This window comes from Seriola lalandi, unplaced genomic scaffold (assembly GCF_002814215.2).
Source record: "Seriola lalandi dorsalis isolate HSWRI2012SDOR001 ecotype SW California unplaced genomic scaffold, Sedor1 jcf7180002054981, whole genome shotgun sequence".
In the NCBI taxonomy this organism is placed as follows: Eukaryota; Metazoa; Chordata; class Actinopteri; order Carangiformes; family Carangidae; genus Seriola; species Seriola lalandi.
Genome location: NW_019525661.1, coordinates 714487 through 732766, shown reverse-complemented (window position 1 = coordinate 732766; position 18280 = coordinate 714487). Strand labels below are relative to the sequence as shown.

The following is an 18280-nucleotide window of genomic DNA, read 5'->3' as shown; positions in this document are numbered from 1 at the left end:
AGCCACTACAAACAATATCAGAAGTGATACTATTACAGATGCAAAAGATTCTCCTGTAAAAGCTGGTATTAAAAAAAATAACCAGGTCTCCTGTAATAGCTGGGGGCGTGGCTCTGCAAAATGATTTTGTGTTTTCTATGATTATTACACAAGGGTAAAGTGGTACACATGTAAAGGAACAGAGAATGAGTGTGTGTGTTGAACATTGTTACTCATACACTGTAAGAACATAGTGTGACCGTCTCTGACCTCCATACTGGTGTTAAAGGCTCTGTTGACCCTTGCCTTGATGTTCACCACCTGACCCACACTGGACAAAGACACAAATGAAGAATGAGTATCTACTGTAAACACACACTCACACGCAAGCCCTTTCTGTACACACACTTCCTGTTACCTGATGGTGTGTTCAAAGTGGATGTCATCCATGGACGCAGTGACACAGGGGCTTCCAGCATGTCTCTCAGCTGAAACAGAGATGTGTCATGTCCTGTCTGCCTGCTCTGTGGTTACAACATACACTGGACACTCACAAATGAAATGACCATTTCAACACACACTGCACCAGTAATGTTCACTGGCTCTCTCTCTCTCTCTCTCTCACACACACACACACACACACACACACACACACACACACACAAACACCTCACCAGAGAGGCAGGCGGTGGAGTCTATCCATTTGAGCAGCTGTCCCACGCTCAGCTCCTGTCGGTGGTTGCTGTGACAGGGCATAACTATCTGACTCATTTTCACCTCCGTCGGGTTCATGCTCTCCTCTTCTTCCTCCTCCTCTTCCGCCTCATCTCTCTCCAGATCACCTGACACTCTACAACTCATCTTCAAAGCTGAAGGAAGGAAAGAGTGTTATAGATCGGCCGTTATATTGATCAGATTCAAAGAGATAAAAAGTGAGACGCCAAGGACAACATTTGTCCACAACATGCTTTGCCCACATGCTCCATTTTTACACTATCATCCTGAGTCACAATAAGCTACATGCTAACACTTCAACATGTACTGTGAAGGACTTTACTGACTCAGGACCAGCACTGGGGCTGGTTCCTAAAAACAAGTTTGAAGATTTTCCTGCACATGGAAAGTCTCACAGTAGGGATGCTCATTTTGAATTTTTTTTCTGACCAATAGCCGACGCTCGCTAACTGACCATTAACTGTTGAACCATTAGATTAAATGTGCTATTTAAAATGGAATACCAATACAACAAATGTTTTTGTTTTTTATTGTCAGTTAGGGTGAAGCTCATGTAATAAGTAAATGCTGATAGAAAGAGGCAGTCATGTTGGTGAATTGACTATAATGAAATTATCATGTTGAAGTAAGCGCTCCAACACAAGAGTTGCAGTCCCAGTTGTAAGCTGCTATAAAGGTCATTTCTCAGCTGTTTCACATCTGTGACTTTAATCAGAGAATTTCTCAGCTTCAGTCAGACTGTAAGAATAACATGACTGCTGTTTTGAGTCTTTTATTTTTTAAGGAATTTTACGGTGGCCCTGAGAGCTCAATGCACTGCGACTTAAGCCCTTTGCTGCATATCATCCTCTCTCTCTCCCTCTCTCTCTCTCTAACTTAAAACAAAAGTGATGAACCTGGCTGGGATGCAATTGTTGATCAATGCCCAATTGTGACTTTTGAAGTTAAAAGTAAAACACTAAGTGCGTCCCAGCCAGGTGCATCACACCTTTGTATGTTTGGCTTAGTTTTGAGTATTTGCAGCACATGCGGTGTCAAATTGATGAAGATGTTTTCTGAATTTGTTTGTGTTTTGTCTATTTGCATGTTTTTCTTAAGATGCAGTCCCCTGACGGCCACCGTAGATTTTTATCTTCCTTTGTACGAACAAGTGGAGTAATCTGTCTAGTACCATTTTTCCCAGGAAACTGATATCCCCAGTCTGTGACTCACCAGGTCCTCCTGATCTTTCTTCTGTGATATCCCCAGTCTGTGACTCACCAGGTCACATTCGTTCAGTGTTTACATGAGAGTCTCACACACAAATGATGGCGACATACATTAGTTTACTGCAACAGCTTCCTGTACAATGACTCGTTTTTCAATTCAGTGTTATTCTACAAATGAGAAGTTCTTGTCACAAGCTTCATCCACGAAATATAAATATTTCAGCGTCGCAGTTCTGGTCGGTTCGTGGTCTAAGTACGGACTAGAAATGGACTAGTAAGAGTCATGTTTTAAAAGTGATAATTAATGTGTAATTTACTGCTTCGTTACAACCGAACAACATTATGATGTGACTGTAGCTACAGGTGCTCTGAGCAGCTAGTATAACATCTGACAGTACATTATTCCTCAACCTAACCCGACACATGCACATGAAATACCCGAAGGAAACATTTAGTTAAGTTATAGTAACCTGACGTCATTTTTCTGTCTGTAAACAAACTTCAAAACTCTCCCACAGCTCTGAAGTTAACGGCCAAAAAACAAGTTGCTGAAATCATCACGCGCATAAAGAAGTAGCTACGTTGGCTGGTTAAAATACTTGCTAATCGTAAAACTAGCTAGCTGAGTAAAAGTCACGGCGGTAAAAAGACAGTTTAGCTGAAGTTTAGATGTACAGAGCGGACAACTGACCAGATGGGTGGCTGACGGATGTTTCAGTGGCCGGTGCTCGAGCAGTCGAGGACGGTGTTAGTTCACATCGTTCCCCGAAGTGCAGCATCTATTTCACGGCAGGTACCAAAAGGTATTCCGGTAATACCTTTCAAAATAAAAGCCTTACTAGCCAACATGCCTGTGTTTGGCTATTCATTCCTACAGTGAATAGTCTCAGAAGCATACTTATGTGTGTTGTGAAATAAAGTAATTGTGAATGTAGAGAAGGTAAGAGCATAATTCAAATACTGATATTTGGAAACCCTGAAAAACAGGTAGAAAAAAACATTGTGTACACCTTTATGACCCTTATAAAATTTAAGTGTAAAGATCTGACAACTTCAGCATTAGGTATAAAGACAATACACAAAAGAGAAAAATGATAAGAATGAATTCAAATAACATATCAACAAAAGAAAAACAGATTTACTGATCGGTCATTTAATGCCACATTTTATGATAGAAGCAAAGACGGTGACTTCCGCTATTTGCATTTGACTAACTTGACAAAACTCTACAAAGTTTTGTCAAACAGAACACTCACCTCCCTATACGCCCTTTGAGGGCGTGGCCTGACGCACACTGTCACAGTCTGTTTGAGTCTGGTGTGGTCTACCTCTCCAGGAAAACATGCTGACACATGCTGGCACGCTCACTGGCTTCCTTTTTTACTGGCTTCTTTTTTTATGAAAGTGCACATGTCATGTGACAATATTATTAACCAGAATTACTGTATATATGGTTTTATTAACCAGCAATGGATCCAAGGATGAATGACAAACTGGGCAAAGTGACGCCAGATCACCAGCTCGCTCTACAGTGCACTCAGTATAAAGACCCCTTTATTTTTTTTTCACATTTTGTTTTGTTGCAGCCTTAAACTAAAACTAAAAATATATAGCAAATTTATTTAAATGGAGAAACACAAATATCACATTGACATAAGTATTCAAATTCTTTACTCAGTACTAAGTTGAAGCATTTACAGACCTGGATTTGGGGATTGTCTGCCATTCTTCCCTGCAGATCCTCTCAGGCTCAGTGAGGTTGGATGGGGACATCAGTGGACAGACGTGCAGGTCTCTTTCAGAGATGTTGGATTGGGTTAAAGTCAGGGGTCTGTACGCCACTTAAGGACATTCATGGGATTATCCCTTAGCCACTGTGGTGTCTTTGCTGTGTGAAGCGGTCTGCCCAGTCTGAGGCCCAGTCTGAGGTCCTGTGTGCGCTTGTCCAGGTTTTCATTAAGGATTTCTCTATACTTTGCTCCAGTCAGATTTCCTTCAGCCTTGACCACTCTCCCCATCCCTGCTGCTGAAAAACACACCCACAGCCTGATGCTGCCTCCACCATGCTTCACTGTTGGGACGGTGTTGGGCAATTGACGAGCTGTGCCTGGTTTCCTCCAGATATGTCTCTTACAACTGAGACTAAACAGTTCAATCCTGGTTTCATCAGACCAGAGAATCTGGTTTTGTTTGGTCGTTTTTTCTAGTATGATGTTTAGATACGCTGCTAAAACTTCTATAACTTCCAGGCTGTTCCCACATTATCCTCATATATTCTGCAGCTCCACACCCAGAATGAGGAAAAAAAATGAATCTGAAATTGCGAGAATAAAGCCATAATATGAGAATAAAGTCATAATTTTGCGAGATTTCCTGCTGAAATTAAACATTGTAGCAGCGTTACCTTTAGCTTTGAGGATGAGAATTTACACAAAAAAATCAAACAGTTAAGGATAGCAGTATTTGTTCATTTTAAATTGGCTGAACAGGAAGACACCACACTTCAAATACACTCAGATACAATGGCCGTTTTTATTGACTGATTTCACACTGTGTTGGAGTCAGCGTGTCAACATGAGAAGCTGTTGTTCCAGTCGAGTTCACGCGCTGAACCAGGAGTTTTCTGGACACTGGTTTAGATCCCAAGCACACACACGCACGCACGCACGCACGCACGCACGCACACACACACACACACACACACACACACGCAGGCACACACACACGGTAAGCAGTCCTACACAGCTCCGTGCAGGTACAGGGCCAGGAACTTGCTGAATGCTTCAGGCTTGTATCCTGCCAGACCAGCCGGTACCTACAGGGAGACACAGCAACCATCAGACTCATGTAACCTTATACAACTGTGCTCATGACAATGTCAATAGTTAATATACACACACAGTACAGTTATGGAGGAGGAGAACAGGCTCATATAAAAATCTATGACTGAAATAACAACACACTGCAGGATAGGATCTTGTATTTCAGTGTTGATGACAGAACATGGCTGTAAAGAGCTGGACTGTCTTACCTTCACTTGTTTCTTCTTGATCAGTGGTTGCACTTTTGCAAATTCATAGAGCTCAACATCTTCATCCAGCCACACCTGCACAGAGCAGACCACATTTCAAAGAATGAAACACAGCGATGACAAAGATCATCAGCTACAGCTACTGCACATGTGACAGCATGTACTTTAGTTTCAGTACTTAATCAAATGACTCTGACAGAAAGGCTGTTGATGACAGTTTGTTATGAGGACAAGATTCTTTGCATTCTCCTGTGTATTTAGCCCTCAATAAAAGCGCTAACTGGCTCCAGACACCCCCCCTCCAACCCAACCCTTAAAGGATAAGCGATATGGCTGATGGATAGATGGATCTATTCATGTTTATCACTGGAAGGATCCATGTGATCAATACCTCTATAATGATTTACAGTGTTGTGAATCATCATTAAGGATGATACATGACACAGAGAATGAGATCAAATGTTGTCATTAAGTTCGTGTTGTGTATAATTGTAGCTGCAGTTATTGAGGATCAGAGGTTTGGCTTGCTTTTGATGAAGCTTCAGCCGTGTTGTAACATCATGTGAATATGGACAGTAGAAAATCACTTTGAATGGGCTAATTAAATATTGTGAATACTGTTTAAATATTATGATTCAAAAAGTGCAGCCTGACAAAATTTAAAAGAAATAATATATCAGCTTAGGCCTGAATTCTGTCTCGATGCAGGAAAGTGGAAATAGGATATTTAATGAATAATGAATGTTTCAGGCTGTTCACTATAGATAGAGCTGCTGGTCTGTTAAGTATTTTCTGGTCTACCCTTCATCTATAAGTATTAGCTTTCTCATAGCTGCGTATCCTGACATCGTAGCCTTTAACATCAAGTCTGTTTGATTCTTGAGCACATGAAGTTGATGATGAAGATAAAGCACCTGGTTCTTGACACCGCTGTCTCCTGAGAGATCTGTAGTGTTGAGCTGGAAAACCATGAACTGGAACATTCTGCCGTTGGTCCCTACAGCCTGGACTGTTATAGGACGATCTAATACACACTGGGGCTGGGTCTGACACACACACACAATATAAGAAAGACAAAGAGAGAGAGTGAAGGATAATTGTAATCCTAGCTACAGCAGTATGCTGACAGACAGTTGGAGCCTGTTGGTTGTGTATCCTCACCCCATACAGTTTGTGAGCGCGGGCCAGAGCGTTTCCAAAGGTGAACATGAGCATGTTGGCTCTGAACTGCTCTATGCGGAGCTTACAGCGAGCATCAGCTGCCTCCAGGAAGTAAAGTGTGTGGGCATGAGGATAAGGGTAGTCATCCCTGAAACCTGATTGGACGAGAGAGGTGTCATGTAATTACACTGAACACTGGACAAAGTAAGATCCTTGTGCTACGCTAAACTAGTAACATTACCACTATTACAGCATGACTGGGACTCGTCTCACCTGAGCAGTTCACCTCCTCCTCGTACATGTGTATTTTCTGCAGGTCTATTGTGGGGGAGACGGGATAGAAGGTCTCCAGAGCATGATCTGCCGTGTCGGCCACTTCCTGTTTCCCAGAAACCTCAGGGAGAGGATCCATGCAGTTGTGCAATAATCTGTTCTGACCCCTAATCTGGAACAAGTCCTCACCTGGTACCAAGAATAAGTAGAAATCAAAATCCATTAGCATGAATCTATGCAACTATTCAAAGCATTGCTCCACAGTTTGTACAGACAGTCACATCATGGTGATCCTTTCATTTCTCCATGATGACACCAGCAAGTCAATGTTTTTACTGATCTAGTGAAATTACTTTTGGCTATGCTTGAGCAATATCCAAAAATTAATCTTGAATTAATCTTAAAATCTTGATACTGTATATATTAATATACAACATTATTGTATTTTGCAATCATATTGTTGTATTTTATGTTTTAGGTACAAGCAAAGCTGCTGTGTTATTTGTCACATACTCTGCAGCATGAGCATTGCATATGGCGGGAAATATCGCAATATTTAATTTCATTGAAGACTTCTTCACAGCATCTGTTAGCACATTGTTACATTTATTTGCTCGTTATGGTCACCAAAGGTCAGTCTGTATAACACCATGAAAGCATCAGCAGTGTGTGTTAGCCTGTTAGCATTCACAATACAAACAAAACGGGGATCCACTTGTAAAAACGTCACTTCCTAACACAGATACCTCTAAGCACAGCGCATACTGCAGGTAATCTAAGAGGGTAATACCTCTTTTCCATGTAGCTGCCAATATGTACTTCTCAGCGAGGATCCTCCTTCCTATCGCAGGGTGAACGGACTGCAGAGTCGCACACAGATGCATCAGGTTGATGAGCAGAGTGTTGCTGAGGGAGGAACACACACACACACACACACAGTGAGAGAGGGGAGTGTGACTCACAAACTAGGAGAGTAAAAGAGCACAACTGCCACTTTTGAGCAACACAGCTGTCAGATGGTGTGACACATTTAGACACGTGAATGTAACAACAAAGTCACGTCATTAGCAAAGGTCATCACAATGGCTCATTTACAAAAGTTAGTAAGCACATGAGGTAAAATCCATGGTGACTCTAAACCAGCGGTTCTCAACCTTTCCCAACTCACTCATTAATTAACTCAACCAAACAATAAACATTATGTGTGTAACATAGCTACCTGTATTTCTCTTTGCCTGGGCGCTCCACTGTCGTGTCCCAGAAGCGCGCATGTTTGATGGCATTCTGAACGCGCTCATCCTGATCTGGTATCTGATTGGCAGGATCCTCAGCCAATGAGACGAGCTGAGGGGGCAGACCAGAGATCAGCTTTGTTTTGGTCAACCACAGAGCCTGACGCACACCTGAGAGAGAGAGAGAGAGAGAGAGAGAGAGAGAGAGAGAGAGAGAGAGACGTGAAGGGCCATGAGGTTTTGACATTATTATTATTATTAATTATTATTATTAACATTATTATCAACAGTCAAGTCACTTGGATCTTTACTAATATCAACACTTTACAAGATAAATCAGATTAGAATCTAATATATAATAATAATAATAATAATAATAATAATAATAAGTTGTGCAATCATGATTATCCCAAACATACAAACTAACAGACAGGTTTCTGTGTCAAAGCTGGTGCTAGATGAGGATTGAGGTTAACTAAAATTGCAGGTACTTGCTGAGGTAAACATCCTCATCAAGTACCTGCATCCTAGCATGAAGAAGCTTGGTGATACCATAAGCATCCAAATATAAAATTGTGTGTGCTTTAAGACTCAACGTAACAGATGTCAAGCACAATATGTACTTTTTATTAGTATTTAACCTAAAGCTGTTCAAACATACACACAAGAATGAAGTAACATTCAAAAACACAGAATAAGTGGATGTTTCAGTTTTGCTATGTCTGGGAAACAGTGGGCATCATAAAAGGACAGTGATGACACAGACCTCAACCACTGCAGTGAAAATGTGATTGAAACCTGTCCACTGGAGATTTATTGTACAGTAAAAAAAAGAGTCAGTGTCAGTAGGATATTCTGATAAATCCGGGACCCCTAGTCCTCCAGGCAGCACTTCAACTAATTCAAACTTAAATTCATTTATGACAGTAACTCACTGTAAAAATATTAGGAGTACTGAGCCTCTTTCGTGATTATGCCAATCATATATTATTACAGTTTAAGTCAACAGTGAAGGCCTGTAGTGTATAATGGTTATGACAGTTTACCTTCCAACATGCTGGTCCTCTGGCTGAACACATAACACGGTTTCTCTTTGTACAGCGGCATGTCCTGAACCGGGGGAGACCTGTAGTATCTCGGGTCCTTGTAGTCCCGCTCCCAGCCCGGGTAGCTGGGCTTAGACAGCCCCGGCACATAGTGCATCCTTTCCCCGTAGGTGACCATCTCCAGTCCGGGTATCTCCACTTTCTGCCTGGGTTTCGGCGCTGGAGGAACCTTGGCTGTGAGACAGCGGCTCACACCGAAATGCCTCCGGGCTCCTCCATGTGCGGACAACCGCCTCAGTTCCTTCAGATAAACGGTTTGAGAAAACAGCGAGGACGCAGCTTTTAAGCACTGAGCCGTTTCCGGGAACATGGCTCTACTTCTTATTAAGTTTAAAAGACTTGAGCTGTAACTGTGACCTAAGTCATAGCCTGTCAGATGCTACTGCAGGGAGCCGCCATTTTGAGCCACTGACGTCGTTCCTCTTCTTCTTCTTTGATTTTTATGTTACAAACCACAGGTCCGTGTCGCCGCCTGCTGTACGGGAGTGTGTAACTTCACTTTACCACGATCGGAAAGTCTATGATCTCCTTTCCCTTTTTGTTCTTTATAAGTTATTTTTCATAACATAAACAAGTGTGACACGAAGGGTACGATATGGTAATATGATATTATAAAATATAATAAAATGTAATTTAAATAGTGTAGAATAATATGATAATAGTGTGCTTGCGCTATGACAGAATAGTATGTATTTTTTTATATAATATAATACTTCTGTTATATTGATGTTAACATTGATGCAAACAGTGCGCCTGGGTGTAATTTTCCGCCTCCCTTTTCCTTCTATAATCTTTTTCGGCGCACACACTGTAAACACACTCGTCACCTGTCCAGCACAGCGCTGTTGAAGCAGAAACGCCGAGGCGACACCGCGCCCCGGGGTGAAAGAGTGAGCTGCAGCCCTTCAATAAGTTTTCAAAAACACACAATCACACAGATCGAAGCGTCACAGCGTTTGCACGGCAGCCAGCAGCTAACTCTCTCTCTCTCTCCCCACTGGTCTGTGTGTGTGCTCCTGTGTGTGTGCTCTGTAGGGGCATGTGATGACATAACTCCTTGCAGTTGTGTGTGTCCTCAGTCTGAGCAGAAAGACAAACCCGACTGGCAGTGGAGTCAGTCGGCTTTTATTACCGGGGTTTCCCGTGTTTAAACAACCCGCTTATACCTGCTCATTTTTGACAAAACAAAACAATCCTGGAGCCGATAAATACCCATGTCTGCTGCACAGTCATGCGACCTGGGTTTGAATACTGATTGAACCCTTTTCCATTACTGACAAAAGCCCGATGTTGGCAGGTTTTTTGACCAGTGGATAAGGGGCTTTAAATGGGTTGACTCTACATACGTGGAAGGAAACGCTCACTTTAACCATAGCGCCACCTCATGGTATGAAATTGTATCTCAGCTCAAAAGTGTTTTGTGTGGACTCCATACGCTCACTCTCGTCTGTGTGATGGTTTTATGTTTTATTTGTCTCATTTGTTGTAGTTTAATCCATCATAACTATAGGGTCAGAATTATTCTGTATTTCTAATCATCAAATAAATGTAATCAATCAAATCATGTGCAATTTGTGTGTCATTTTAGAATGTAACGTTGAATGTTGTTTTTTATTGTTAAAGCTGTGCCATAATAACAATAGCAAATATATCATTTCTTTAAATTTCAATTGTATTTTTAACAAGTCACTTTCAGATTTTGAGGTCAGTATTTCTATATCACCACTATATGTGAGATTTCTGTGATATGACACAAATCAAACAATACAATGAACATAAAAGAAATGACTCCAGGAAGGCAATAAAATCAACTCCAATTTACAGCATGAAGAACAGACATTAAATGCTTAAATTAACAACTGTTCTCTTCTCTTCTCGTCTCTTCACTACTCATCCTCTCTTGTGTTTTACAGCCAGGGAGGCTAAACTGAGGAGGAGGATGGTACATTTTCCCAGCAGCATCCAGTACCAGATCTGACCCTGCAGACCTGCACAGACACATGGATGTGAACTGAGGTTTTAGTTACGTAAAGTGTCTCAAAGGTAAAGCTGCAGGAACATACATATAGATGAAAAGAGGCAGAGGTACAAGCAGCAACAGAAGAAAAGACACAGTAAAAAAAGTACATTTAATTTAAATGTAAATCATGCAAACTTAAAAGGTCTATATGCATTATAGTACTGTAATGGAAGCCACATGGTGTATGTGTGTGTGTGGGCTCCAGTGGATGAGGTCACAGCCAATCAGACTGTCTGATTCAGAGACTTGGTCTGCTTCGGCTTTATACCCAGACTTAATGGGAGCAGTGCTGTTTTACTGTGATATCAGAGTGAGGAGAAGTTGTTTAGAGTTTGTTAAAAATGACAGACTAAAGACAGAAGGATGTGACAGTCACATATTTAGTGCAGTGGAGGATTTGGAGCTGATTTTTCAAGGACCAGACAAAAAAACGCCCATAAATACTGCTCCAGAGAATAAGCTTATCTCATGAACAGATGAAGATAGAAACTTCAAATCACCTCTAGAACAACTCAAATAAATAAATGCAATTTTCTGTGTTGAATTTCTTTCTTCTTTGTTATGATTTAAAGTGTTTTTATCATTAAAATCAGGAAAAATTCAAGGTTCCATTTTTTTTTCTTTTTTGTTTTATAGGCTATTAACCTCTGTACTGAAGTCTTTATTGAGTGACATTTATTATCAGCTGAGGTTATGCTGATTCTAAATATGTGTAGCACTTGGTGAAACTGTTAAAAATTACAATTTTATTAGGAAAAATAGAAAAGGTATTAAAGAATGAAAACATTGAAATATAAATGACAAGTTTAAGCACTTCTGGAACTTTGTGATGTCACAACAAAACAATCACCACCCTCTGCCATGCCCCAAGCCCCGCCCACCAGGACCCTACATCCAACTTTGCAGGATTTGGTTTCTCTGAGTGTTTTACCTGAAATCTGCTTTATTTTTATTGGATCACTCAGAAAACAGTCAGCCCATCAGAAGAGAGGCTCAGAGCCTCCTCTCTTCTGATTGGCTCACCAACTTGTTATTACTAGAGCTCCAGAGAGAAGTCTGAGAGAGGAGATGTAAAACTACATTGAGATGGATTTAGGTTCTTAAAAATTGCAAATATATCTTCTTATGGATCAACACTTGACTGGTGCTTCACTCCAGTCAAGTCAGCAATTTTTTGAGACCTTTTTATGGGTGTCAGAAAGAAGTACAACCAGATCCAGCAATTGCAATGTTTGGAGTAGCACCTACAGGAAGCTTCACTGTCACATGCTCAGGTTGATGCACTTACCTTTCCCTCACTAATGGCAGGGAGGCCAATATTTTCACAGTGGAAATCTAACAAACCTCCAGCACATTCCCAACAGGTAGAGAGTGTTATGGCATATCTGAAGCTAGAAAAACTGAAGTATGCTACAAGAGGCTCAATGAAGAAGTACTCAAAAGTCTAGCAGCCATTTCTCATTTACTTCCAACACCAATTTGTATCCAAGAAGCAGAAGTAGGTCTCTCAGATCTTATTCTCCATTTATTCATATGGACGTTGAAACTACAATTAGCAATATATTTCTGAGGAGACACATTCTATTGTCAAGTATTGTACTGAAGACAGCAGATAAATGAAATCATCAATATTTTTCATTGCTTGACATATTGAATATATTATTAGACTGACTGCAGATGTAAGTGTTGACAGTTCAGAGGGTCAGTACCCCACGTCTGTGAGCTCTCACCTTCACGGCTCGGCTGCTGGGTGCTGTCACAGCAGGAGGTGCTGGTTGTGGTCGGGGGAGATGTTGCTGTCGTCAGATTATCTGGAGGGGAGACAGTTCATCATTAATCACTGAAGCTGCACAGTGCTCAACATCAAATAAATAAATATGTAATCAGCCTATAAAAAAACAGTCATATTTGTAAAATATATAATGCATTATAATGAAATATTATTTTATCATTCCTATTTTTATAATCACAGAGTTTTATAAAAGTTAATATTCTTCATAATACTTTTTTATCTTTTTTATTTCATAATATAATTTTTCTCAGTGCCTGCTTTAAAATTGTTTTATTGCGTTAAGGGAGCATGTGATTGGCTTAAAGGTCAGAGGGTGGTGCAAACACTGGCATTATGAAATAAAGTTATTATAATACCAATAAATTCACAAATTGTTGGTTGATTCACGTATTTTACACATTTTCATTCATATGATTATTGAAGTAAGATATATTTTATTTATTTGATATGGAACACTTCAATCATGATTACTCACCAGGCTTCCTATGTGTAGTAGAAGATTCTAATTGATTGGTTGAAATGATAATACATCAGTAAATAATGAAGTTATGATGAACTCCTTACAGTCACCACTGACGCAGGAACGAGCATTAATAGAGGACTGTGCTGTGAGGTTTTACCTGATATCTGAATCAAGATGTCTGGGCTGATTGTATCGGGGGGCTGTGTCATGCAGGAGTAATATCCAGTGTGTGCCCCTGTAGCAGAGCTGATATCCACAACCAGGCTCACACTGGGGATGATGGCGGTAAAATTGACAAGGGACACTCTGTCCTAGAAGACAATAACAGTTCTTACTGTTATGATCCACTTCATCACCCTCTCAACAGTAACATCACACCTGGCTGAAAACAGTTTCTCACTGCCTTCTATGGCTGAAAGAGTCAAGTGAGAAGAGCGCATGGTTTCACCAATAACGCTCAGTAAAAACAAGATTTTCAGCCACTGTCATGCAAAGCTGAACATTGTCATTTTCACAAATTCAATTGTATTGAATTCAGATCGATTCATATTGTGGTGATCAGGGAATGGATGTGTCAAAGAAGTCTCACTCAACTCATTTTTAATTGAACAGACATGGCTCCACATTAAAAGCTCCATACTCTCCTCTTCTTCTGTGTTTTATTTGAAGTGTTGATGCATCAGAAGATATTTTTGTGGTTTTAAGAACCAAAAACCATCTCAGCATAGTTTCACATCTCCTCTCTCAGGCTTCTCTCTGGAGCTCTAGTAACAACAGGTCAGTGAGCCAATCAGAAGAGAGGAGGCTCTGAGTCTCTGTTCTGATTGGCTGACTGTTTTCTGAGTGATCCAATAAAAATATAGCAGAGTTCAGGTAAAAAACTCAGAGAAACCAAATCCTGCAAGGTTGGATGGAGGGTCCTGGTGGGCGGGGCATTGGGCATGGCTGAGGGTGGTGACTTCTTTGTTGTGACATCACAAAGTTCCAGAAGTCCTGACGGCTGGTTTTAAGGCTCAGTGTCTGAATACAGGCTGTGTGCATTTCTCTGTGGACTGAGGCTTTGATACTTTCACAGTATTAATATAAAACCTACACCTGCTTTATAATCAAACAACACATGGACATCTGCCTTTAGATTCTATGGAGCTTTAAATGAACTGACTTTACTTTTAATTGCTGATTTCTTCACATTTGGTCCTTACTAGTTTTTTTTTTTTTTACATCTTAATGTAACTGTAACACCTTCTTGAAGTGTTTGATGCACAAGGTTGTGCAAACCATGCAGCTAACCAGAATCACCATTGTTGTCTTCAGCAACAAGAGAACTGGTTTATTTACATTTACATACAGCTTTATTCATGTCAAAATAAAATAAAAATGTTGGAAACCCTTAAAGGTGTTCTTTCAACTACCTCATATTCTCTGTTCCTCCATAGCTGGGCCACATGTTGGGCTCCCAAACACATGAACTCACATCTCAGCCTGAAGCCCTCTACAGCTGAAAGCACCATCTTATCAGCAGATATAGTCACAATAGGTCCGATGCAGCCACCTGTAGAAGAGGCAGTGACAGGAGGAAAACATAAGAAGACTAAACTACTCAGTTAAAAGAAAAGTAATCCACACAACAATTCTCTTGAGTTTCTCAAGCGCTGTTGAATTTCTATTGTCAGCTCAGTTGCCCAAAATTGATTGGAACAGATTTTCAGGCTTTGTAGGATTGAGTGTCGTCAGTTTTCGTGTTGACGGATGAATGAAACATTGTTGCACAACTGGAGGTTTGTAGGATCATCCATTATGTAGAATGACACTATAGAACACCGGTTGTCTGCAAGTATCTGCAACAACACGGTGAATGATAGTTTGATTCATTTCGGTTAGGTCTAAGTACTGTTTGTGATATCGGTAACAAAGAAGCTTAAAGGTAATTTAATAAAGTGTAATGAATAAATATTACAACTCTGATAACAGAGCGTTTCAATAATGCAGATAATCCAATAACCAATCCAATAATCCAGAGTACCTTTTTCCCAGCAGACATTTTATTTTCATAACAGGTGATTAATGTCTGTTTTAATGTTTAAGTGTCAGTGATGTCCCAGTAAAACATGGATACCTGTGTTTACTGTGACATGTCATATCCCATGTTGTCTGCTTTAAATATTAAACATTATATTCTTAGTATGGTAAATTTTATAAACAAATTTGATGAAGCATAAAAGGTTTCTAGATCCTGTTATCTACATCTTTTCAGTTAATTCATGTTCTTAACCCATTTGTGTTTATTCAGTTCATTTAGACCCAGAAATCCATAAACACGTCATATAGCCTATGTCTGGATCACGACTCTGTATATACATTTAAGTATAAATGCTTTATACACACCCACACATGCACACGCACACACAGACACACACACACACACACACACACACACACACACACACACACATGCACATGCACACACACACACACACACCCACACATGCACATGCACACACAGACAGACACACACACACACACACACACACACACACACACACACACACACGTTCCATATGTATAGAAGTAATTTGGCAAACAAATACAAAATCTAATTAATCCAATCAAAGTGAACCTTTGACAAAATATAATTATTATTGGTGAATATTGGTGAGTATATGTATTCTGAAATATACAGCATGTGTAATGCATTTTATTATAATTGTTGATGTTATTAATTATATTATTATTAATAATAACACTTAAGCACTTTTCCTACAAGAGATATAGCTCAAAGTGCTTTACATTAAAAATGAAAATATAGGCTACAGAGAGAGAATTCATCAAAAGCCACATTAAATAAAAAGGTTTTCAGCTGCTGTTTTAAAAATGTTCAGAGAGCCTCTATCTCTTATCGCTCTATGTGGGGTATTCCATAGTTTTGGAGCATAGATAAAAAAAAATAAATAAAAAGCTGTGCTGCTCTGCTTAATGTGTACAATTGTGTGTATTTAAAAGCCTGGCAGCAGAAGATCTGAGAACTCATGAAGGATTATAAAACGACAGAGAGTCTGCAATGTGAGCTGGTCCCAGACCATTACGACCTTAATAAACAAGTACAAGAAACTTTAAATTTATTCTAAAAGATACAGGGAGCCAATGAAGTGTAGCTAAAACCAGGGTAATACACAGGTTCATTCATCCTGTGAATTCACATACACTGTTTTTATCAATCATAACTAATTTGTTAGTGACTATTGTTTTTTTTAATGTTTAAATGACAGTTATTCATATCTTAATATGTTTGTACAGCAAAATAATAAAATTAATACCAATAACAAAAATATCTGAACATTTAAAGAGACTATGACTTTCATTAATACAACTGCTGTCATCAATTTATCAATTACCAAATCAAATCAATGTAATGAATACATAATGATGCACAGTAATACTGCCGCTTATAATAGCTGATATTTACAGTGACTAAGAATCTCACCTTCAGCTTGAGTCCAGTGCAACAAACCAATGACCAGAACCAGCATGTCTGACTCCTCTCTTTTCCTGTCAAGTGTATCTGCTTGTCACCGTCAGACTCAGGATGTCTCTGGTTTCAGGTTTCAGTACCTCCTGTATATTACACTGACATAAAGGTACAAACAGACCATTTAACTGACAGAGGCAGCTGACCTCAGTCCCAGACAGGATGTACACCTCTGCACTTCTGAACCGATGAAAGCCGTGATAACTGTAGCAGACGAGGTTTCTGCTGATAACACTGACCATAGCATCACCGTTAGCGACCTGCATACACAGCAGATAATGGTTAGAAAAATCCCCACATCTGCTTCAGTGCTGAGAAGCAGAAAGCACATAAGACAAAATGAGCATAAGCGCTGATACCAAAAAAAATTGCAGTAAATATTTTTTGTTATTCATCCAACCCTGAAAGATAAATGACACTTTAGAACAGGACCTAACAAGATAATATGATAATGCATTTTAAATTGGGGCTATTATTCTGTGAACATAATAATAACAACAAACAAGCACAACCATGGAGACATAATTAATTAAATTCCTTGTTCATAAGAAACACAATATTATCTGACAAAATATCAAAATCAGCAATGTTGTGTTTCCTGTTTAAAATGTATAGTTTATAACAGCTTTGTACTTTTGGGAAACCAGGCCTCATAATAATCTTTAGAGCAAAATATACATTACAACGTGCTTGACAGGGGCAGCAAAAAAATGGAATCAATAAACTCAATAGATTTCAAAGAGATGCAAAACAGATTATGTGTATAAAATACAGAGTAGTTTTAAGAGAATAAAGCACTTCAAGGGAAAGTCAAACCAGGAAAAGCTCTCCAATAAAAGTACGTTTTAAGAAGAGACTTAAAGGAGGTCACGGACTCCACCAACCTGATTTCCTACTGCTCCTGTTCCTATTCATCTTTGCTTTCTCAATTTAGTTTAGAAATGTATCAACAGTTTAGCCCCAGAGTCTCTCTCCAGATCTTTCCAAAGGCAAGACAGTAACAGTAAATAGGAATTTGGGGAATGGCAACTGCAAAATATCACATTGTAGATCTAAATGTGGACAATCAGCATCCTCCATAAAGGGCTGTCAACTCTGCAACACATCACCAACTGAAATCAAATTAACTCCAGATATAAATTCCTTTACAACGAAGGTTCAGTGCTAATAGCAAACCAGAGCTGTACCCATTTCTAGATAACTGTATCTGTTAATTATCTTTGCATGACTGTTTATAACTTGTTGTTTTGTTGTTGTCTCTTTAGACTGAACATATTTTTAGCTAATTGTAGGATATTATCAGTTGTGTTGTTTTTGCTATTGACTGGTTTGATTACATTTTATTACATGTAAAAGCCCAACTGGGGACAGGAGTCGAGAATTAGCAACAGCTATAAACTCTTTGTGCAACACATTAGCTTCATGCCCTGTTTTGAAAATATGTTCCCTACTGTTCCGATTGTCCCTATCAAATAAATATATAAACTAAAACACACATAACACATATGTGTAGCAACATGTCGCGAGCATGTGTTTGATGTAAAAATTCATCACATCACAGATATTTTAATCCAAATTTTACTCTGGGCATTTCATATATGTTATAAACTTATATCTTCATACATCCAGAGAATGTATATATGGGATAATAATGTATCATCTTACGGGTGAAATATATGGCAACATCAATCTTGATATAGAGATATACAGTATATGTCATATATTACATTTCTGTATGGGCCCTCTACAGCACA

The 18280-nt window shown here is 39.5% G+C and overlaps 3 protein-coding genes across 4 annotated transcripts in view; all 3 read right to left on the bottom strand.

Moving 5' to 3' along the window:
- Positions 1 to 2716, bottom strand: part of acot11a (acyl-CoA thioesterase 11a) — a 16724-nt gene extending 14008 nt beyond the window's left edge. For both annotated transcript variants that reach the window (XM_023398273.2, XM_023398274.2), the window contains exons 1-4: positions 2614 to 2716; positions 654 to 848; positions 398 to 467; positions 250 to 310 (exon numbers count right to left, since the gene is read on the bottom strand). In XM_023398273.2, the coding sequence (XP_023254041.2) occupies positions 250 to 310; positions 398 to 467; positions 654 to 848; positions 2614 to 2701 (414 nt within the window). In that variant the 5' untranslated portion in view covers positions 2702 to 2716. The remainder of the gene's footprint in view (positions 1 to 249; positions 311 to 397; positions 468 to 653; positions 849 to 2613) is intronic.
- Positions 2717 to 4430: 1714 nt separating this feature from the next.
- Positions 4431 to 9334, bottom strand: mrpl37 (mitochondrial ribosomal protein L37). Its single transcript, XM_023398212.2, has 8 exons — positions 8666 to 9334; positions 7607 to 7790; positions 7178 to 7293; positions 6388 to 6576; positions 6115 to 6269; positions 5868 to 5999; positions 4954 to 5028; positions 4431 to 4737 (listed from the first exon to the last, which is right to left on the bottom strand). The coding sequence occupies exons 1-8, from the start codon at positions 9033 to 9035 to the stop codon at positions 4660 to 4662; spliced, it is 1299 nt and encodes a 432-aa protein (XP_023253980.1). The 5' UTR covers positions 9036 to 9334; the 3' UTR covers positions 4431 to 4659.
- A 537-nt stretch (positions 9335 to 9871) lies between these two features.
- Positions 9872 to 16593, bottom strand: LOC147817092 (uncharacterized). Its single transcript, XM_087171799.1, has 5 exons — positions 16482 to 16593; positions 14413 to 14552; positions 13158 to 13311; positions 12476 to 12556; positions 9872 to 10713 (listed from the first exon to the last, which is right to left on the bottom strand). The coding sequence occupies exons 1-5, from the start codon at positions 16525 to 16527 to the stop codon at positions 10616 to 10618; spliced, it is 519 nt and encodes a 172-aa protein (XP_087027925.1). The 5' UTR covers positions 16528 to 16593; the 3' UTR covers positions 9872 to 10615.
- Positions 16594 to 18280: the final 1687 nt, after the last annotated feature.